This window comes from Elephas maximus, chromosome 11, assembly GCF_024166365.1.
Source record: "Elephas maximus indicus isolate mEleMax1 chromosome 11, mEleMax1 primary haplotype, whole genome shotgun sequence".
Lineage (NCBI taxonomy): Eukaryota > Metazoa > Chordata > Mammalia > Proboscidea > Elephantidae > Elephas > Elephas maximus.
The window spans coordinates 89,017,757-89,040,397 of NC_064829.1; the positions used below are offsets into that span (position 1 = coordinate 89,017,757).

The window sequence follows — 22,641 nt, forward strand, 5'->3', positions numbered from 1 at the left end:
CCTGTGGTTATGGTCCCATTTGGAAGTTGCCCATTATGTTAATGAGGCAGGATTAGGGTGCGATGTATTCTGAGTCATAGCCTTACTAGAGGGTGTGACTCAAGTTACCACCCTTACCCCAGACACCAACCTTCCTATCCCTATTCAAGTCATACCTTTACTTGAGTCACATCTTTTACAAGAGATAAAAGAGAGAAACTACAGAGAGGGAGGGACTTGACTACAACCAACAAAAAGAGATGGCAGTGGGGTGCACCCTTTGGCCCTCAAACCCTGAGTGATTGGTCTCAGAAGAACTAAATAAGTATGCTTTTTAGAAGCAAGGATGGTGAGACTTCAGCTTGCTTACTTTGGACATGTCATCAAGACCAATCGCTAGAAAAGGGCATCAGAGTTGGTAGAGGGTCAGTGAAAACGAGGGAAACCCTCAATGACATAGATTGACACAATGGCTGCAACAATGGGCTCAAACATACTAATGATCACGAAGAAAAGTGCAACGTTTTATTCCCTTATACATAAGGTTGCCACGAGAGGCTAATTCAATGGCAACTAACAACAACAACCAAGTAGTGGCAAGGGCACAGAGGAAGCAGAACCCTCATACGCTGTTGGTAGGAAAAGCAGATCCATTTTAGATCACAGCTTGACAGTTTCTTAAAAAGTTAGACATTCATCTACCCTGTGACTCAGGCATTGACTTGGAGATATTATCACAAGAAATGAAACATACATCCATATAAAGAATTGTACACAGATGTTCAAAGAGCTTTATTTGTAATAGCTCCCAACTGGAAACAATGTCCATCAACAAGACAAACTGATCAGCAAACAATGATATATTCATACAACAGAATACTACTCTGCAATTAAAAAAATGAACTACTTACGTAACATTGATCAATCTCCAAATAATTATGCAGCATTAAGGAAATCATTAAAAAGAGTAAACACTTTATGAATCCAATCTATAAAATTATAGAAAATGCTAATTTACTGTAAAGGAAAGTGAATCAAAAGTTCCTTGGAGGGCCAGAGAGGGCAGGGAAAGACTATTAAAAAGCAAGAGGTAAATGTGGGGACCAATATGTTCATTATCATGATGATGATGGTGGCGTCATGAGTTTATATGTGTGTCAAAATTTAGGATAGTGTATAAATACGTGCAGTTTACTGCATGCCAATTATATCTTAACAAAGCTTTAAGTATAGTTCACAGTAAAAATATAGCTCTTTTCAGAAAATCAGGTTTGGCAACTCTATGACTCCACCATCTCTCCCATGCCCTGGGAGAGGCAGCAAATATTGGCAAGCAATGAAAGCCACTGCCACCTGAGTCAAAAGGAATGCTGGCTGGGTCATAAGAGCCACATCCCTGGGCTACAGAATCTCCCTTCTCTATATCCTCAAGTGCTCTGCATGTATCTGCTAACCCAAAGGATGGTGGTTCTAATCCACCCAGCAGTACTGCAGGAGAAAGGCCTAGTGATCTGCTTCCATAAAAATCAAAGCCAAGAAAACCCCATGGAGCAGCTCTACTCTTAAGACATGGGGCTGCACTGAGTCTGAATCAACTTGATGGCAATAGGTTTTTTTTTTTTTTTAATAGTCCAGGGAGGCCATGGGAATGCATAAAAGCTTTAGCTTATTTTCTGGCAACGGCCTCGACTACATGACACCCAGATCTGGAGAGGAAAGTTAATATCTGCTATCATACCGTGTCCATTTTGAGGTACTCAAAGTTGGGGACCCCCCACAAGCTGTTCACCCCTTCATAATTTTTTTCAAAGCAACCCCACACAGTAAATAGAAACCTCAAGATTAAAACCAAACCAAACCCATTGCTGTCGAGTTGATTCTGCCTCATTACGGCCACATGACAGAACTGCCCCGTAGGGTTTTCTAGGCATAAACTTTACGGGAGTGCACCATGACTTTCTCCCATGGAACTGTGGGTGCGTTCGAACCACCCATCTTTTGTTTTGCAGCTGAGTATGTAACCACTGTGCCAGCAGGGCTCCCTCAATACTAAAGGTGCCTTAAACAATTAGGCAATCATAGGGATGGTGCAATACCATGCAGTGTTTCATTCTGTTGTGCATGGGGTTGCCATGAGTGGGGGCTAGTTCAAAGCTAACAACAACAATCAGGCCTTTATTACGGCACAAACCAGAGATATTGATGCAGGCAGTTCCCACAATGATGACATTCCAGTTACCAGGCTGGAAAAATCCACCACAAGCATCACACGAAACCAACAAGCTGCCAGCAGAACCCCGATCAGGCCTTATGGGTTAAGTCCGTGCTCTTTCTAAAGCTAGATAGAAGAGAAGGAGGTCCCCCTACAGGCTCAGGCTGTCATTATTTCCTTCAGAGAATGGGAAAGCACAGAGGCCTTCTTCCCTGAGCAGGCTGGGATGCCGGATGCATACTGTGGGGACCACCAGGTGGTAGAGGTGAGATGGCTTGTGCCACAGAAACTGGCAGTGACATAATTTTGATAAGAGCCCTAGGCAGGTTAAAAGTGCAATCAGAGCCTAGCAGTGTGTTTGTGAAGGAAAGCGAATCAGACAATCCTGATGATTTAACAAAAAAAGCACCTCTTTTTGTTTTTATTTTGTTGTTGAGAATACACATAGTAAAACATACACCTATTCATTTCTACATGTACAATTCAGTGACAGTGATTACATTCTTTGAGTTGTACCATTCTCAACCTCCTTTTCTGAGTTGTTCCTCCCCCATTAACATAAATTCAGTGCCCCCTAAGGTTCCTATCTGAATCTTTCAAGTTGCTGTTGTCACTTTGATCCTATTTAGAAAGTTCTTAAAAGAGTATAATTCTCAAGGCAGATATTTTTTACTAGTTACGCTAAATTATTGTTTGGTTTTAAGAAGACTTCAGGAGATATTTTTGGTTTAAGGTTTAAAGATTGTGTCAGGGCAATAATTTTAAGGGCTCTACCTCTTAATAATTACCATTACCGTGAACAACATAAGTTAGAGGCTTTTAAGTGTTTGTAGTCAAGTCTTTAAAGATCTTTAATTTCAGATCATTTCTGGAAAAATTTCTCTGAAATTAAGACATAGTTTGTTGACATTTCCTGAGCGCTCTGTAGCAAATTATCAGAATGTATGTAGTCACCATGGTTTCTGACCTAACTGTAGTATGGTTTACTGTTTTTCAAAAACTTATCTGCATCTGCCCTAGTTGCATTCATTTTGCTAACCCTACATGAATTCTCTGTTCCCAAAGCAATTTGGTAAACATCTGCTACCAGAAAATGGTCCAGATGGTTTCTGACATGTAGTGATAATAAATATATGGTCCTCTTCACATTAAAAAAAAAAAAAAAGTGCAGTGCAGCTCCTGAAGGCTTCTCGTATAGTATACCTGGAATTTCCCCGCTGTGGAAGTTCAAATGTAGACAAGTCAATTCAGGTAGATCAGTCCCTCACAAAGGCGCCTCTCTAGTGTTGCTATTCTGAACAATGAAACAGCACATTCCTTGCACAACTAAAGACCTTCTTCTCTGTGAACTTTCTGGTGCCAATGAGATGAGTACTTCGGTTGAAGGCCTTCCCACACTCAGTGCACTCATAAGGCCTCTCTAGTGTGGACTTTCTGGTGCCGGGTGAGGTTACCCCTTTGGCTGAAGGTTTTCCCACATTCACTGCACTCATCATCAAGCTTATCTGGGTTGTGAATTTTCCAGTGCTGAATCAGAGCAGTCCTGTCACTGAACGTTTGCCCACATCTGCTGCACACATAAGGCCTTTCTGCGCAGTGAACTTTCTGGTGTCGAATGAGGTTAAACTTTCGGCTGAAGGCTCTCTCACATTCGCTGCACTTATGAGGTGTTTTTCTGATGTGAAGCTTTTGGTGCCAAGTTGGGCAAGTGTTTTCACTAAGGAATTCTCCATGTTCTCTGTACTCACGAGGCACTTCTCCAGTGTGACCTCTCTTGTGTTGAATGAGATCAGATTTACGGCTATAGTATTTTCCACATGTGTTGCACTTGTAAGGCCTTTCTCCAGTATGAACTCTCTTATGTTGAAAGAGGCCAGAGCTTTGGCTAAAAAGCTTCCCACATTCATTGCACTCAAAAGGCCTTTCTCCAGTGTGAATTCTGTGATGTTTAGTGAGGTTGGAGGTGTCACTAAAGAATTTTCCACATTTCCCACACTTATAAGGTTTTGCTCCAGTGTGAACTCTTTGATGTTTAATGAGGCTAGAGCTTTGGGAGAAGGATTTCTCACATTCACTGCACTCATAAGGCCTTTCTCCAGTGTGAATTCTCTGGTGTACAATAAGGCTGGAGCTTTGGCTGAAGAATTTCCCACATTTGTTACACTTATAAGGCCTTGCCCCAGTGTGAATTCTCTGGTGTACAGTAAGGCTGGAGCTTTGGCTGAAGAATTTCCCACATTTGTTGCACTTATAAGGCCTTGCCCCAGTGTGAATTCTCTGATGTTGAGTGACACTAGAGATGTGAGTGAAGAATTTCCCACATTTGCTGCATTCATAGGGCCTTTCTCCAGTATGGCCTTCCTGGTGTTGAAAGAGGTTAAACTTTTGGCTGAAGGCTTTTCTGCATTTGTTGCACTTATAAGACCTTTCTCCAGTGTGGACACTCTGGCGCTGAATAAGTGTGTGTTTGAGGCTGAAGCCTGTCTTGTCTTCACACCAACTGTAATGACTTTTCTCGCTGTGAAAGGCAGCCCCACACTTGGTGCCAATGTGCGGCTTGTGCTTATTATGAGTAACCTGGTGCTGGAGAAGGACCAAGCTGGCCAGGAAGTTCTTCCCAACTTCTCCACCAGCGAAGGGCTGCCCTGACACTTGGAATCTGCAGCTCTTCACAAACGAGTCCTTGCCTATATCCCTTCTAAAGGATTTCTCTCCGCTGTGCTGCTTCCAGCGCTGGAAAAGGTTTGCATTGAAACAGATTTGCTTCCTAGCTGGCCCACACATGTAGAGTCTCTGTCCAGGATCTATTCCCCAGTACTCAGTCAAGTCCAAAATAGCTTTTAAGACTAGGCCACACGTCTCACAGGAACTGGCCTTCTGGGGATACAAACCTACATTGAGGATCCTGATCCGTGACACTCCATCTACAAGAACACTATCTTGAGAAGGTGCCTCCTTATCCTTCACTCCATGCCAACAACCTGAAAGTAGAGAAATTCTAGAGAAGGTCATATACACTTTGGTGGTAAGGAAAAGATCAAACACAAATCATTTACACACCACAGAACAAGTGCATGGGGTTGTTTTCAGGATGAGGGAGTTGGGGGCAGGTTGAGGAAGGAGCTGCTGTGCAGTACTGAGCTTCTAAAGACCAGAGAATGAGGGAGGCCTTGCCAAGTGAAGAACAGAGACATGGAATGTGGCTCAGGGAGGAGAATCAGGGTGTCCAACTGACTCCTCTGATAATGGGTTTCAGTAAATCCTTGTTGCTGAAAACCCATGAACCCTGTGCAGAAGGATGTGTTCCAGCCCAAGAAAATTTAATTGCAAAAGAATAGTTTGTGTTCAAGGACTATTTAGGCATATGTGCACATCTCACAATACAAAAGGAGCCCAGGTGGCCCAAGCCATTTGCAATTAGCTGCTAATCAAAAGGTTGGCGATTTGAACCCACCCAGTGGCTCTGTGGAAGAAAGGTCTGGTGATCTGTGTCTGTAAAGATAACAGCCTAGAAAACTCTATGTCTATGGAGCAGTTCTACTCTGTTACACATGGGGTTGCCATGAGTCAGGGGCCAACTTGACAGCAGTTAATAACTATATAATATAATAAATGTGGCCCAATGTTGGAAAGCCCTGCAAAGGGAGTAGTGAGAAAAACTGGAGACACGTGGAGTCCACAGAGGTGGGGATTAGCCAGAAGTAAGAGTAGAAATGACAAGTCGGCAAAGTGTCAAGATTGGGGAAGAAAAGGTAGATATGAGGTGTGGCCACTGGCATTTGCCCCTAAATACTGACAGACTCAAGACAAATTTCTGGTATGATTTAAACACAGCCCCGTTGTTGTGCCCTCTCGCAGCTGTGACTCAGCAGGGCCAGGGCTTCTCTGAGACCATCTGGCCATGTCCACCCTGAGAAATAACCAGGGCTGTACCTCCAGACCCAAATCTGCAGCTACATGGGACCTCAACGAGGCAAGTCCCAAGTGAAAGACAGAACAGATGAGTGGCCAGCACTGGCTCAGAGCAACTCAGCACACAACAAACCACAGGGCAGGAAATTAGTATCACATATTAAAACCTCAGAGGGTCTCATAAGAACAATCCATGGTCCACATCAGCAGTGACTATGACAATGCTTGCAATTCCTGGCAGTCAGACAGGAGGAAATGTCAGCTAGAGGAAAGGCAGAGCCTGGGGCACAGAGGTGTTGTGGATGTGGACACGTCACCCAGGCAGGGAGAGGACAAGCAGGGTGGGATCCACTGGGCTGAACGGAAGACTCCGGAGCTTGAATCCTTCCCTGCAAGGCTTCAGGCAGCATGTGTTGGGGCTAAAGGGGAAGAGAATTAGGCAGTACACTAGTCCAGCCCTAGAATCCACAGTGCCTAACCAGTGAAGTGGGGAAGAAAGCAGTGCCCACGGTCCTGCATGGGAAGGACAGAGACGGCCCCGGGGGGAGGGGAAAGGCAGAGCCCAGCCCAGGGCACTGGGGTGGGTGTGAGGGTCTTACCCAGCGAGGCTATGAGTACAAAGATCTCCAGCATCACATCATGGTACAGGAGTTTCTGAGCCTCATCAAGGAGCCCCCACTCCTCCTGGGAGAAGTACACGGCCAAGTCCTCAAAGATCACACGGCCCTGCCGGAATGGGGACAGATGAAACTATAAACAGCCTCTCTTCTAAGGACCCCAACCCATCTCCCTACATAGCCACCTACAGCCATCCCCTTTTCCCAGCTCCCCAATTCAGAGGAGATACCAGGCCTGGTGCCAGTGGTACTGTTCTTTCTTCATGTTTCTATTAACCACTGTGTCCAGCCCTGAGCAACTACAGGCCGGTGGGCATCTGCTGGGCTCCACTCCTCCTGCAATTTCCCCGGGCATCTCCAGGTCCTGCTGCCCAGACACAACCAAGTTTGGGCTTTCCCTTAAGACCCAATGTTGGTGTCAGTGTTAACTGCTGTCTAGTTGGCCCCCAACTCATCACAACCCCATGCACAATGAGATCAGACATTTGTGATCCATAGGATTCCCATGGGCTGATTTTCAGAAGTAGATCATCAGGCCTTTCTTCCTAGTCTGTCTTAATGTGGAAGCTCCACTGAAGGCTGTTTAGCATCACAGCAATACACAAGGTTCCACAGACACACAAGATCATAGAAGGCAAGAAGAATTGTACCACTGAACCACCACTGGCCTAAGTCCCCAATACCAAAAAAAAAACCCAGTTGCCATCAAGTCCAACTCACAGCAAGTTGCTCCACTGGGTTTTCCTGGTTACAATCTTTATGGAAGCAGATCACCAAACCTTTCTTCTGTGGTGCTGCTGGGTGGGTTCAAACCACCAACCTTTCAGTTAGTAGTTGAACTGCAAACCGTTTGTACCACCCAAGGACCTTAAGTTCCTATATGTCCCTAATGCTTCACCCTGAAGTCTCTAACACCAAGGCCCTGGGGCCATAAGTTCACATTCCCTACCCATGTGACATCATTCTTTAGACTGCTCTACTCTTATATCTCTGGACCCCACAGTTGCACCCTCTTTGCCACCACCACCTCCCTGCCCCACATTAAAGGCATCTCCCTGGCCGTCCAACATATTCAGCACATGACCTCAAATGAGCTCTTAGTTTAAGTCCAAACAGGATCTGATACTACTCTAGACCTCCGATGGTGACCACTGCCAGGAGCAGCTCCAAGTCCTGCTGTGAAGGCCTCTCTCCCTGACTCTGTTCCTGGCTTCAACCTCAGGCACCCAGAACCACCTGTGGATGTCAGTCACCCCCAGTCCACTTCCACTTGTGCTGCACTTGCTGTCCTATCAGTAGCCACAGGCTTCCTCTCTCCATCCAACCCTCATTCAGAGCCCGCTCACCACACCCCGCACCCCAAGCCTAGTGACTCTCACAGATGGCCACATTTGCCCCTGAGTTTATCCACCAGCCTGAATGAAAGACCCTAGGCTACACCAAAAGTCACCACAATGTCCAGGTGAGTCCGTAGAGTGGTGACTGGGCACCAAGCCCAGCCTCAGTGTCATCTTGCCTCAATTACTCCTATATCAGTCCCTGCATCTATCTCATGTCCACTCTTCCTTGGAAACCTGCCAAACCATCTTCCCTTTCACATCACCCCTTCAAGGCCATTTGTCTCCTTCGGCTGTGTTTGTGATGGCCACCACCCCTAGCCAGATGCCCAAGCAAGAAGTCTAGTTCTTAGGTCCCACCCTCATCTCCCTGGCCTGCTGACAGCAATACTACCATGACCCGAGACTGGCCTTCTGAAATGTGACCCATAGTCTCACCGTGGCCCACACACTGGCCGCTACCTTTTTGATGTCTCCATTCGTCTCTCCCCAGAGCTCCAGGGCTATGTGTCCAGCTACCCACTTGATGCCTCCACTCAGTCGTTTCTGAAACATTCAGACTCTTAACATGGTCAAAACAAACCTCCTGATTTCCCCACTGAAAACCACTTCTACTACCAACTTCCCTATCTCAGTTGATGGAGATTCCATTCTTCCAACCGTAAAGACTTAAAAAGCTAAAGTCATCCTTGACTCCTCCCTTTCTTTCCCTCACCCTACACGTCTGAAAATCCAGTTGGCCCACCTTAAGGCACAGGTCCAGGATCCAACCACATCTCCCACCTCTACCGCAATTACCTGGACTATTGCAGTAAACTTCCTAACCCTAGATTCTGTTCTCCACTATGGAGCCAGATGGAGCCTCCTAAGACATGGGTCAGATCACCTCCCTCCTCTGATCCAAACTTCCCATTGCTCCCATCACCTCCAGAATAAATGCCCACTTCCTTAGACAGCCATTCCAGGCCTGATGCCTGCCCCTTCCTCTTTGTACCCACCAGAAAGAGACCTGCAGTTCACTGAAAACTCCTAGCTCAGCTTCACCTTCTAGTATCTGCACATATTGGTGCCTTTTCTTACCAAAACTTTCCACACCTCTTTCCATTGTTGCCAGAAATGGGAACCCTGGCAAATAACCCCAGCCTTCACTCAAGACCCTGGACTTGGGATATTACCCAGATAGACCCATGGGCTAGGAGAATGGCATGTCCCAAAGCCCCACAATCACAGAGAACATATGGGAGGCGTCAGGAGCAGCTGAGACTCTGAGACACCTGCCACTCACCTGTGTAGGATCCATAACAGGTTTTTCAAATGTGGAAACCTGTGTGAAGAGGGAGACGTGAGAGGCTGGTGACCATGGTGGGCTCTGGAACCAGGTGAATTTGAGATGAACAGATTATCTTTGGTCCTCAGGGCTGTTCTTACCAGCTGTATGACCTTTGCAGAAGACTCAACTTCCCTGGGCCTCACTGTCATCATCCCCCTGACAGGTTGTTTTTTTCCCTGAGCATTTTTTTTTAATCATCTCTCGTTCACAACCCTCCTCAGAATGAAGATTCAACTCCAGGCGCGATTCCTAAGACTATTCCCTGCTGACACATGACAGACCCCAGGTTTCCCTGTTGCTCCAACTCACCTGCACCTCCAGCCTTTACCCTGCCGGCCCCTCTGCCGGGGGACTCTCTCCCGCCCTTCATCACACTGTTCTTGTTAAGTGCCTTCGAGTCAATTCTGACTCATAGCAACCCTATAGGGCAGAGTAGAAGTGCCTCATAGGGTTTCCAAGGAGTGACTGGTGGATTCGAACTGCCGACCTTTTGGTTAGCAGCCGAGCTCTTAATCACTGCGCCACCTGGGCTCCAGTCAACTCATCACACTAGTTCTCAGGAAAAGGGGTCTCCACCAGGAGCGCCGCCTTGTGCAGGACCAGGGTCTAGGCTGCAAAGACTTGAGCAGGCGCCCCATTCGGGGCTCCAGGATTGGGAGATTCGGGTCAGGACGGGATGGTCTGAAGGATACAGCACTTACCTGAGCCGGGTCCCTCAGCGCAGCGGCTGCCATGGAGCTTGTGGGTGGAGCGGAGACGGGAGCGGAGGGACCCAGGCACTGCGGTCCCCAGCCCAGTCCAGAATGGGGGGCTCACCTGGCCCAGCGCCACCGCCCAGCCCCAGACTCGCCTCTGGGCAGTGAGGGCAATTCTTCCTCGCCTTCTCTCGTGCCTTCTCGACCCCGTCACCTAAGTACCGACCCAGTGACCTGAGACTGAAACGGTGGATGAGCACAAAAAAGCCAAAATGACCGCCACAAAAGTGAGGCCGGAACTCCCGCCTCCACGTGATGCACTTGCGGTATACACTTCTCCACCGGGCCTGCACATTCTGGGTAGTGTAGTTCCCACAGCTCCACAGAGCAGAGCACTCTGGGTACTGGCATTCCCACTGTTCTGCAGGTATAGCCAAAGGCGCTTCATCTCCCACACGCCCTCCTCCAACCTGAAAAACCATTGCAGTAGATTCTGACTCATGGCGACCCCGTGTGTTACAGAACTGTTCCCTAGGTTTTTCTTTCACTGTAATCTCTTTTGGTGCAGTGGTTAAGAGCTAAGGCTGCTAACCAAGAGATCGGTGGTTTGAACCCACCAGCTGCTGTTTGGAAACTGTTTGGCGCAGTTCTACTCTGTCTGATAAGGTAGCTATGAGTCGGAATTGACTCCACAGCGACGGTTTTTTTTTTTTTAATCTTTAGGGAAGTAGATTGCCAGGTCTTTCTTCTGCAGATTTAGGTTAGCAATCAAGTGCTTAACACTTTGTTCCACCTAGGGACTCCTTAGAGTATTTTTGTTGTTACTGTGTGCCCTCAAGTGATTCTGACTCATGTGACCCCATGTGACAGAGTAGAAATTCCCCATAAGGCTTTCTTGGCTGTGATCTTTGGAACACCAGATTGCCAGGTCTTTTCTCTCACGCAGCCACTGGGTGGGTTTGAATCGCTGGCCTTTCAGTTAGCAGCTAAGCGCTTAACCTTTGGACCACCAGGGCTCCTGCAGAATATCTTACTCCATAACTTTTCCTGTCAACGTTTTCATTGTGTCTACTGTCTCTGCAAGGACCTCTGGTGGTGCAATGGCTAAGTGCTCAGCTGCTAACCAGAAGGTTGCAGATTTGAACCCATCAGCTACTCCACGGGAGAAAGATACGGCAATATGCTTCCTTAAAGATTACAGTCTTGGAAGCCCTATGGGCCAGTTCTATTCTCTCCCATAGGGTCGCTATGAGTCAATATCCACTCAAAGGTAGTAGTTTTGGGGTTTTTTTATTGTTTCTTCTGACTGATATCCTTTCTTCCAGGCAACAGTGGTCACTTAATTTGCATTTCCATGTTTTGGTGAAAGGCCCTGAACATAGCCACTTCCCCGCCCAGAAAGCATTTTCTTCAGGTGGACCCCAGACAGGTCAAACGGACAAACACATTTCTCTTAGGATAAGATCGCTACTCCCTCCAGAACAAGGAACCCACACCAGGAACTCAAGCAGCTGTCTTCAAACGGACACTGAGCAGAATGGGGGAATTGAGCAAGGGTAAGTGAAAACAGGAGCTGTGGTGGTGTAGTGGTTAAAAGCGCTTGGCTGCTAACTGAAAGGTCAGCGATTCAAACCTACCACCTGCTCCTCAGAGAGAGATGGGGCAGTCAGCTTCCATAAAGAATACAGCCCTGGAAACTGTATGGGCAGTTCTACTCTGTCCTGCAGGGTCACTGTGAGTTGGAATCCACTCGACAGCAGTGGATTTGGTTAAGTGAAGATACCACAAAGCTCTCATACCAGGTTTCAGTTGCCTTTTTCTTGACTAAGTGTACAAATGCATTAAAAGCTGGGCAATGAACAAGGAAGACTGAAGAAGAATCGATGCCTTTGAATTATGATGTTGGTGAAGAATACAGAATATACCATGGACCACCAGAAGAATGAACAAATCCGTCTTGGAAGAAGTACAACCAGAATGCTCCTTAGAAGCAAAGATGGTGAGACTTCATTTCAAGTACTTTAGACATGTTATCAGGAGGGACCAGCCCCTGGAGAAGAAGATCATGATTGGTAAAGTAGAGGGGCAGTGAAAAAGAGGAAGACCCTAAACAAGATGGATTGACACAGTGGCTGCAACAATGGGCTCAAATACAACAATGATTGTGAGGATGGCACAGGACAGGGTGGTGTTTCATTCTGTTGTACATTGCGTTGCTATGAGTCAGAACCGACTCAATGGCACCTAATAACAAGTGTACGCATAGCTGCTGTAAACATTTCACTGTTTTCCAGACCTGTAATAAAGTCAATTCTGACTATTTTTGCCAGTTTCCGGTGTTTCTATGGATGGAAGGGCCCTTTATCTTCCCTACTCTGCCATTTTCGCTGACATCACTCCTTTGTGCACCACTATAATCCTTCTATCCCTGCTCTCCCCGCCTGTCATCTAAATGAAACCATTGATTTATTTTCTTTCTTTATAGATTTGTTGTTGGGTGCCATCGAGTTGATTCTGACTCAGGCCCCATTCAAGTTTCATATAAATGGAATCAGGTCTTTACTCTTTTTTTTTCTGGTTTCTTTTAGGGAGCATAATTATTTGAGATTCATCCCTGTGGCATGTATGAATAGTTCTTTTTATTACTGAATAGTATTCTATTGCATGGCTATACCACATTGTGATTATCCAATCATCTCTTAATGGGCATTCAAATTCTTTACAACTTTTTTGCTATTACAAATAAAGCTGCGTCTTAGTTATCTAGTGTTGCTGTAATAAAAAATACCACAAATGGGTGGCTTTAACAAACAGAAAATTTATTTTCTCACAGATTAAGAAGCTAGAAGTCCAAATCCAGGATGCTGGCTCTAGGAGAAGCCTTTCTTTCTCTGTTGGTTCTGGGGGAAGGTTCATGTCTCTTCAGCTTCTCTTTCTTGGTGTCTTGGAAAACTCATGTAGTGTGGCATCTATCTTTCTCCAACTGCCCCTGCTTGCTTCATCTGCTCTTTTATATCTCAACAGAGATTGACTTTGACACACCCTACACTAATACTGCTGAACATAACATAATGAACATAACTATGGTGGTTAGGATTTACAGCACTTTTGGAAGACACAATTAAATCCATAGCAAGTTTCAAGGAACATTTATACACACATTGTTTTCTGGACATGTGCTTTCATTTCACTTGGGTTAATACCTAGGAGTTCAGTACCTCTGTCAGTGTAGGTGAATGTTTAATCTTTTAAGGAACTGACAAACTGACTTCTAATGTGCACTGATTTAAACTACCAACAACAATGTATTAGAGTTCCAGTTTCTCCATGTCCTCTTCCATACTTAGTACAGTGTTCTGTTTTTTTAGTTTCAATCATTCTAATAGCTGTGTACCTTATTTTTACTATAACTCACATTTCTCTACAGACTCATGATGTTTAGAAGTTTTCATTTATTTACTTGCTATCCACAGATCTTCTTTGGTGAAATATCTGTTATATGTTTGTTCCTTATTATTGCGTTTTGATAGTTTTTAATATAGTCTCAATTAAAATCTTGTATTAGATATACTTACCAGTATATTTTCCCAGTCCGTGGCTTGTTGTTTCATTATTTTCATGGTGTCTTTCCCAGAAGAAATGCAGAGAAGAAAATTGAGAAGTTCTTAATTTTTGTAAAATCTAATTTATCCATTTGCACTTTTATGGACTGTTACATGTAAGAAATAGATGCCTCATTCAAATACAGTTTTTACCATATTTTGTCCTATAAGTTTTATACTGTTAGGTTTTATATTTTTTGTTCTATGATCCACTTTACTTTTTGTTTTGGTGTGTGATGTGTATCAAAATTTTTTCTTTTTTGAAATTTTAAGATACAGATACACAACTTCTTCAGCAACACTGACTTAACAGGCTATCTTTTCTCAGTGAAGTTGCTTTTACAACTTTGTTGAAAATCAATTATGTGATAAAACTGATTCTCACCAAAGTTGCATACACACCTACCACGCATCTGTCAGTTTGTTGTACTATGGTGGTGGCTTGCGTGTTGCTATGGTACTGGAAGTTTTGCCACCGGAATTTCAAATATCAGCAGGGTCACGCTTGGTGGAAAGGTTTCAGCAGGGTTTCAAGACTAAGACAGACTAGGAAAAAGGACCTGGAAGTCTACCTGTGAAAAAAACAGCCAGTGAAAACCTTATGAGTAGCAGTGTAACACTGTCTGATGTAGTACCGGAAGATGAGCAACTCGGGGTGGAAGGCACTCCAAAGACGACTGGGAAGAGCTGCCTCCTCAAAGTAGAGTCGATCTTAATGACATGGACGGAGTCAACCTTTTGGGACCTTCATTTGCTGATGTGGCACAACTCAAAATGAAACAGCTGTAAACATGCATTAGTAATTGCACCTTGGAAGGTACCATTGGAAGTCATCAAAAATGAAACGGAATGCATAAACATTGATATCCTAGGCATTAGTGAGCTGAAATGGACTGATATTGGCCATTTAAAATCAGACAATCATATGGTCTACTATGTCAGGAATGACAAATTGAAGAGGAATGGCGTTGCATTCATCATCAAAAAGAACATTTCAAGATCTATCCTGAAGTACAACACTGTCAGTGATAGGATAATATCCATCCGCCTACAAGGAAGAACAGTTAATATGACTATTATTCAGAATTTACACATTAATCAATAAGGCCAAAGAAGAGGAAATAGAAGGTTTTTACCAACTTCTGCAGTCTGAAATTGATCAAACATGCAATCAAGATCCATTGATAATTACTGGTGATTGGAATACAGAAGTTGGAAACAAAGAAAAAGGAACAATAGTTGGAAAATATGGCTTTGGTGATAGAAATGATACCAGAGATCGAATGATAGCATTTTGCAAGACCAACAACTTCTTCGTTGTAAATACCTTTTTTCAACGATATAAATGGTGACTATACATGTGGACCTCACTGATGAAGAACACAGGAATCAAATCAACTATATCTGTGGAAAGAGACGATGGAAAAGCTCAACATTATCAGTCAGAACAAGGCCGAGGACCAACTGCAGAACAGACCATCAAATACTCATATGCAAGTTCAAATTGAGTTGAGGAAAATTAAAACAAATCCACAAGAGCCGAAATACGACCTTGAGTATATCCCACCTGAATTTGGAGACCATCTCAAGAACAGATTTGATGCCTTGAACACTGATGACTGAAGACCAGATGAGTTGTGGGAAGACACCAAGGACATTATACATGAAGAAAGCAAAGGATCACTAAAAAGACAGGAAAGAAAGAAAAGACCAAAATGGATGTCAGAAGAGACTCTGAAATTTGCTCTTGAATGTAGAGTAACTAAAATGAATGGAAAAAACGACGAAGTAAAAGAGCTAAACAGAAGATTTCAAAGGGCAGCTTGAGAAGACAAAGTAAAATATTATAATGAAATACACAAAGACCTGCAGTTAGAAAGCCAGAAGGGACAGACATGCTCAGCATTTCTCAAGCTGAAAGAACTGAAGAAAAAATTCAAGTCTCGAGTTGCAATATTGAGGGATTCTATGGGCAAAATATTGAATGACGCAGGAAGCATCAAAGAAGATGGAAGGAATACAGAGAGTCAGTGTCCCAAAAAGAATCAGTCAATGTTCAACCATTTCAGGAGGTAGCATACGATCAAGAGCTGATGGTACGGAAGGAAGAAGTCCAAGTTTCACTGACGGCACTGGCGAAAAACAAGGCTCCAGGAAATAATGGAAGACCAATTGAGATGTTTCAACAAATGGATGCAGCACTGGAGGTGCTCACTTGTCTATGCCAAGAAATTTGGAAGAGAGCTACCTGGCCAACCGACTGGAAGAGATCTATTTGTGCCATTCCAAAGAAAGGTGATCCAACAGAAAGCGGAAATTATCAAACAATATCATTAATATCACACATAAGTAAAATTTTGCTGAAAATCATTCAAAAAAGAGGTTGCAGCAGTATATCAACAGAGAACTGCCAGAGATTCAAGCCAGATTCAGAAGAGGTCATGGAACAAGGGATATCATTGCTGATGTCAGATGGAATTTGGCTGAAAGCAGAGAACACCAGAAAGATGTTGACCTGTTTTTACTGAGTATGCAAAAGCATTCGACTGTGTGGATCATAACAAACTATGGATAACATTGCCAAGAATGGGAATTCCGGAACGCTTACTTGTGCTCATGAGGAACCTGTACTTAGACCAAGAGGCAGTCGTTCAAACAGAACAAGGGGATACTGCGTAAAGTCAAGAAAGGTGTGTGACAGGGCTGTATCCTTTCACCATACTTATTTAATCTGTATGCTGAGCAAATAATCCAAGAAGCTGGACTACATGAAGAAGAATGTGGCATCAGGATCAGAGGAAGACTCATTAACAGCCTGCAATATGCAGATGACACAATCTTTCTTGCTTAAAGTGAAGAGAACTTGAATCACTTGCTGATGAAGATCTGTGACCACAGCCTTCAGTGTGGATTGCACCTCAACATAAAGAAAGCAAAAATCCTCACAACTGGACCAATAAGCAATGTCAGGATAAACAGAGAAAATATAGAGGTTGTAAAGGATTTCATTTTACTCAGACCCACAGTCAGCACCCACTGAAGCAGAAGTCAAGAAATCACACGACATATTGCATTGGGCAAATCTGCTGCAAAAGACTTCTTTAAACTGTTAAAAAGCAAAGATGTCACTTTGAAGACTAAGGTGTGCCTGACACAAGCCATGGTGTTTTCAATTGCCTCATGCATGTGAAAGCTGGACAATGAATAAGGAAGACTGAGGAAGAATTAATGCCTTTGAATTATGATGCTGGTGAAGAGTATTGAATATATACTGCCAGAAGAACGAACAAATATGTTTTTGAGGAAGTACAGCCAGAATGCTCATTAGAAGCAAAGATGGCGAGACTTCATCTCACATACTTTGGACATGTTATCAGTTGGGACCAGTCCCTGGAGAAGGACACATGCTTGATAAAGTAGACAGCAGAAAAGAAGACCCTTAATGTGATGGATTGACACAGTGGCTGCAACAACGGGGTCAAGCATAACAGCAATTGTGAGGATAGTCAGTGTTTTGTTCTGTCGTACACAGGGTCGCTGAGTCGGAACCAACTCAACGGGATCTAACAAGTCTACTGTCTCTTTCTCAAAGGCCTGGTGTGTCTCAGTTGACTCAAGGGGTCATGCTGGGCAGTACCCACACTCATTGGGCTAGTCTTACATATCTTCTTTATCTACAAATATTTTATATATGAGATATATAATGTTTTACTTTAATTTCCATTTGTGCACTGTTATTACATAGAATTACAAAGTTTTGTATATTAATTTTGTACCCTGAAAACCTGGTAAGTCTCAGGAAGGTGGGTGGGAGGAGAAAGGATGTTACAAAGGGGTGACGGATGAGTGATGATAAGAAGAGCTGACATTTGAGCATGTCTACATACCAACAGGGACTTGACAACACCGTGTCCTCTGATGGGCATACCAGCCCGGGAAGGTAGTTCTGTCCACACTCTCTCCTTTCACAGACCAAGGAGCCCAGGCTTCCAATTGTTATTAGGTTGCCCACTTTATTGTTGTTAGTTGCCACTGAGTCATTTCCGACTCAGGGTGACCCCATGTGCGCAGAGTAGGGTTTTCAAGGCTGTGAACTTTCAGAAGCAGATCACCAGGCCTTTCCTTTGAGACGCCTTTGGGTGGGTTTGAATCACCAACCTTTGAGTTAGTAGTACAGCGCTTAACCACTTGTGCCACCCAGGAACTTCTTCCCCAGTTTACCCATTGTCATCGAATGGATTCCAATTAGTAACAACCCTGTAGGACAGAGAACTGCCCCATAGGGTTTTTTAGGCCATAATCTTTACAGAAAGGGGCGCTGGTTGCACAGTGGTTAAGCTATCACCTGCTAATTGAAAGGTCTGTGGTTCGAACCTACCTGCCCCTCCATGGAAGAAAGATGTGGCAGCCTGCGTCCATGAAGGTTACAGACTTGGAAACCTTATGGGGCAGTTCTACTCTGTCCTTTTAAGATCACTGAGTCAGAGTCGATGGCAATGGGTAAACTTCATGGAAGCCGACAACCACATCTTTCTCCTGCAGAGCGGCTGGTTCCTTTCGGTTAGCAGCCAAGTGCTTAACCACTGTGCAACCAGGGCTCCTTTTGACCACTTTATAGGGGAGGAAACCAAGGCCCCCAAAGACCCCCCAACTTGCCTTGAGTTATGGCTGGGATGTAGCATATCTGGGAATGGAGCCCACAGACCTGCACCTCAACCTCCACCCTACAGGCCTCTTGCCCAGTGTCACTGAACACGGGCAGAGCCAGAGCCCCTTCTGTCAGCTAAACAAGGCCATGGACAACTCAACTGCCCATTTTAACCATTACATGGCCAAGGAGGAGACCTAACTTTTCTGTGTCCTAGAAAACGGCATTCTGGCTCCTCTCATGCAAAGAAATCTGAACAGGAGTCTAGGCCGTACTTTGCCTTTGTAAAAAGGGTTGTCTCTTGAGTACTAAGGAAGGGGAAGGAGGGTCATTCCTGAGCTGAAGCCTCACCTCCTCATCCCAACCATTCACAAAACCTGTCACCTCTGACTCTTAACATGTTCCAGGCCACCCTCTTGCACACCACCAATGTCACCATGCTAGGACGGCCTGCCATCAATGCAATCTTGGAATCCATGGAGGCCATCATCCGCACACTAACTGAAAGGTCAGCGGTTTGAACCCACCCAGTGGCTCTGTGGGAGTAGGACCTAGTGAGTTGCGCCTGTAAAGATTACAACAAAGAAAACCCTGTCACCTGTAGCTTCTATGAGTCAGAATCAACTGGATGGCAACTAACAACGCCAGAGATATAAAAACAAAGATCATTCCCAACCTATTGACTAAGCCCATTGCTGTGGAGTCAATTCAGACTTACAGTGACCCTATAGGAGAGTGGAACTGCCCCATAGAGTTTCCAAGGCTGTAATCTTGTCCCACCGAGCCATTGGGTGGGTTTGAACCGCTGACCTTTTGGTTAGCAGCTGAGTGCTTAACCACTATGCCGCCACGGCTCCTAGTGATGTCCTGGTCAGAACATCAGCCTCCCAGAGCAGTTAGAATAAAACCCAAATTTCTTATCACAACCTATGAAGCCCTGTCTTGTCCTGCCTTCCTTCAGATACATGTGATGTTCCCTTTGCCAGTAATGCCCTTCCCCACCTTGGAACCCGGCTGGGGCCCTTTCATCCTTCATGGGGTGTATGACATCTCTCCTATATCTTCTCCTCTTCCCATGCCTGAATATCCATCTTCCTGTATTGACAGAAGAGAGGCCCAGGAGAAGTGACAGAACCAAGGTCACCTTGTTCATGACAGGCACAGTTCCGAAGGGCTGGAATCCCGGTATAGCCCAGTGTCCAAGCACTTAGGCACCAGACCAAGCTTCCCAAGGCACATCTGCCCTCCCACTCCCAAGTTTTGCTTCTTCTTTTAATATTTTATTATATTTTTGATGAAAACATACACAGCAAAACAGTTCCCCATTCAACAGTTTCTTTAAATAACATTCCATGACATTGGTTACAGTCTACAGTTTGTCAACATTCTCATTATTTCTGTTCTAGTTGTCCCACTCCCATTAATTTAGTCTCACTGCCTTCCCCCCAACCCCCTGCCAAACTTCTCATCTATGCTTTAGAGTAACTGTTGCCCATGTGGTCTCATTTAATTTTTAAAAAGCGCTGTTCTCAAGAATGAAATAGTTTCAGAGCTAATGTGTTAACGGTAGTCCCCTACTTGTGATGGGGTTCTGTTCTGATGACTCCATCGTAAGTCGGGTCTGACATAAGCCTACTTTCTCATTGTTTTTTAGTTTTTATTGTTGTTTCTTTTATTATCAGTATCTTTATAAATCTGATCTTTGAACATCTGCAAGTGAACGTCTGAGAACAATAACATCAGCAGGTTATGTGCTGCAGTGCTGTATGCACCACATATTACTAATGGTAAGGTTTACAAAGACAAAAAAAGGGTCGTTGTAAGTGCGGTTGGTCGTAACTCGAATACAGTGTCCGCTGGGGACTACCTGGATTTAGTTAAAAGGTGACTTCAAGAGATAGTTTATACTCAAGGTTTGAAGAGCATCTCAGGACAATAATCTCCGGGCCTCTTCCACCCCCGTTTTGACCCTGTTCTTCATTTTGTCCTGTGAGGACTACGGGGACATTATTGTCATGGCACAGGTGAGCTGCCTGACCGCACCTGTATGTTTTCATGTGTGTTTCCCATCCTAGATGGTAAGTTCCTGCCCGGCTCAAAGCCAAGGCCCATGTCTCAGTCACCCACGTGTCCCCTTTCTAGAACACTGTGTGTCGTTGTGTGGATGAGGGCTGGGCTCTCATAACTCTGACCCACCATACCAGCAACAGAGAGCTGACCCCTTGCTCTTGAACACAGAAGACTGGATGGTGAGGGAACAAAGCCCAGGGGTTCCTTCCTCCACTGGACTGCCTGTCACTTTTGCTTTGGGACAAACAGAGGCCCAGGTCTCCATGTGGGCCATGTTATACCAAAATGCCTTTGGCTGTGGAAAGAAAGGCTCTCTTCTGAGAACCACAGAGTATTTGGGGAGAGAGCAGCCTCCAATCCCTGCAATGCAGGTAAAATCACACCGACAGCACCGTGGGCACCTGGAGGAAGAAGGGGTTTCTCTTCCACATGAATTTTCAGATGTGTAATTTTTTTTTCCCAACCAGATGACTTGCCACAGTTGATACTTTATTGTTATTTTGTTTTTGTTGTTGATTTGTGACTTAGGAGACCCAATGTGTGACAGAGAACTGCCCCATAGAGTTTACTTGGCTGTGATCTTTACAGAAGCAGATTGCCAGGCCTTTCTTCTAAGATGCTGCCGGGTGGGTTCGAATCTCTGACCTTTAGGTTAGCAGCTGAGCACTTAACCACTGTACCACCAGGGCTCCTAAACATGTATATATATGTCCATATACATACATATCTATATACATACACACACACACACACATACATACATATATGCCAGGCAACTTTTCATTCTGTTATTCGTAAGTTTGTCATAGTCAGAGGAACTGACTTGATGGCAACAACACACACGTACATACATATATACACATGTATATATAGAATATGTATAAACATATATGTACTTTATGTAAATATGTATTTACATGTAGTATATTTTTTTATATATATTGTCGTTGGGTGCTGTCAAGTCGGTTTTGACTCACAGTGACCCTTGTGACAGAGTAGAACTACCCTATAGGGTTTACTTGGTTGTGATCTTTATGGAAGCAGAGTGCCAGCCTTTCTTCCAAGGTGCTGCTGGGTGGGTTTAGACCACCAACCTTTTGGCTAGCAGCCGAACATGAACTATTTGTGCCAGCCAAGGATCTTCACAGTCCTCCTTACTTTAAAAAGGTCTTTTCCCGACGTGAATTCTCTGATGCCGACCCAGGTCTGCCTTCTGGTGAAAGGCCTTCCCACATTGCATACACTCATAGGGCTTCACCCCACCATGAATCTTCCGGTGGGTGCTGAGGGATGAGCTGTAGCTGAAGGACTTCCCGCATTCACTGCACTGGTAGGACTTCACCTGCGAGTGGGCTGTCCTGTGTCGGCTGAGGGAAGAGCTGTCGCAGAAGGCTTTCCCACACTCTCTGCACTCAAAGGGTTTCTCTCCAGTGTGGGTCCTGCTGTGCCGAATGAAATCAGACTGGTGGCTGAAGGCCTTCCTGCACTCATTGCACACGTAGGGCTTCTCCCCAGTGTGGGTTCGCTGGTGGTCCGTGAGATGGGACCGGCGGGTGAAGGACCTCCTGCACTCGTCACACTCATAGGGCTTCACACCACTGTGAATCCGCTGGTGCTCTGTGAGGTGGGACTTGCGGCTGAAGGCCTTCCTGCACTCAATGCACTCATAGGGCTTTTCCCTGGTGTGGCTGCTGCAGTGTTGTGTGACACCTGCCCCCTCAAGAAAGGTTTTGCCACACTTGCTGTATTCCGGTGGCTTCGTACCAGCTTGAGTCCTTTGACAATTCTTGTCAAACATGTCCCATTCCTTGCACCTGTCTGGCTTTTTCGCTCCACGAATCAAGAGGTCTTTGCCTGTCCCCTGTGAGTCGCACTCATGGAGAGTATCTTCTGGAGGGACTCGTTCCTGTGAACCCTCAGAGTGCGGAATGTTGCTTGTCTCCATGTTGTCACAGTCAGGGTTCATCTCCCTAGCGGAAGTCTCCTCATGGGGGGCTCTCCTTGTCCTCAAGTGGCCTCTCTGTATTTCTGATGATCTTTCCTGTCCCCTGGATAGTCTCAATCTGGAATCACCAGCATCTCCCTTGGTTGTTCGTCCATGGTGTGAAGGTCCCTGAGACAAAGGCAGGTAAGAATGTGTTGGCTCAGTGGTGTTGGGCTTTGCTCTTTTACCTGAAGGGAATCCAGTAAAAGGGCCTGTTAGTGATGTCAACGTATACAAAACAAAGTACCTCAGGGT

At 45.0% G+C, this 22,641-nt stretch overlaps 2 protein-coding genes across 3 annotated transcripts; both read right to left on the reverse strand.

Annotated features, from left to right (window-relative positions):
* Positions 1–985: 985 nt before the first annotated feature.
* On the reverse strand, positions 986–10,368 carry LOC126085059 (zinc finger protein interacting with ribonucleoprotein K-like). Of its 2 annotated transcripts, XM_049900008.1 has the most exons (4): positions 10,089–10,368; positions 9,343–9,381; positions 6,703–6,829; positions 986–5,172 (listed from the first exon to the last, which is right to left on the reverse strand). In XM_049900008.1, the coding sequence occupies exons 1-4, from the start codon at positions 10,119–10,121 to the stop codon at positions 3,599–3,601; spliced, it is 1,773 nt and encodes a 590-aa protein (XP_049755965.1). In that variant the 5' UTR covers positions 10,122–10,368; the 3' UTR covers positions 986–3,598. The 2 variants fall into 2 exon arrangements, with proteins under 2 accessions (XP_049755965.1, XP_049755966.1); XM_049900009.1 differs by lacking the exons at positions 9,343–9,381; positions 10,089–10,368 and having other exon boundaries at positions 986–6,522; positions 6,703–6,785.
* Positions 10,369–21,561: 11,193 nt separating this feature from the next.
* Positions 21,562–22,368, reverse strand: LOC126086161 (oocyte zinc finger protein XlCOF15-like). The gene has a single exon (XM_049902348.1). It carries the CDS (start codon positions 22,366–22,368, stop codon positions 21,562–21,564), a length of 807 nt encoding a protein of 268 aa, XP_049758305.1.
* Positions 22,369–22,641: the final 273 nt, after the last annotated feature.

Coding starts and splice junctions, on each gene's coding strand:
- LOC126085059 (XM_049900008.1), bottom strand. CDS start 10,121: ATGGCAGCCGCTGCGCTGAGGGACCCGGCTCAG. Junction 9,382..10,088: donor CGCTGAGGGACCCGGCTCAG/GTAAGTGCTGTA, acceptor CTCTTCACACAG/GTTTCCACATTTGAAAAACC. Junction 5,173..6,702: donor TGTACTCATAGCCTCGCTGG/GTAAGACCCTCA, acceptor CTCTACTTTCAG/GTTGTTGGCATGGAGTGAAG.
- LOC126086161 (XM_049902348.1), bottom strand. CDS start 22,368: ATGAACCCTGACTGTGACAACATGGAGACAAGCAACATTCCGCACTCT.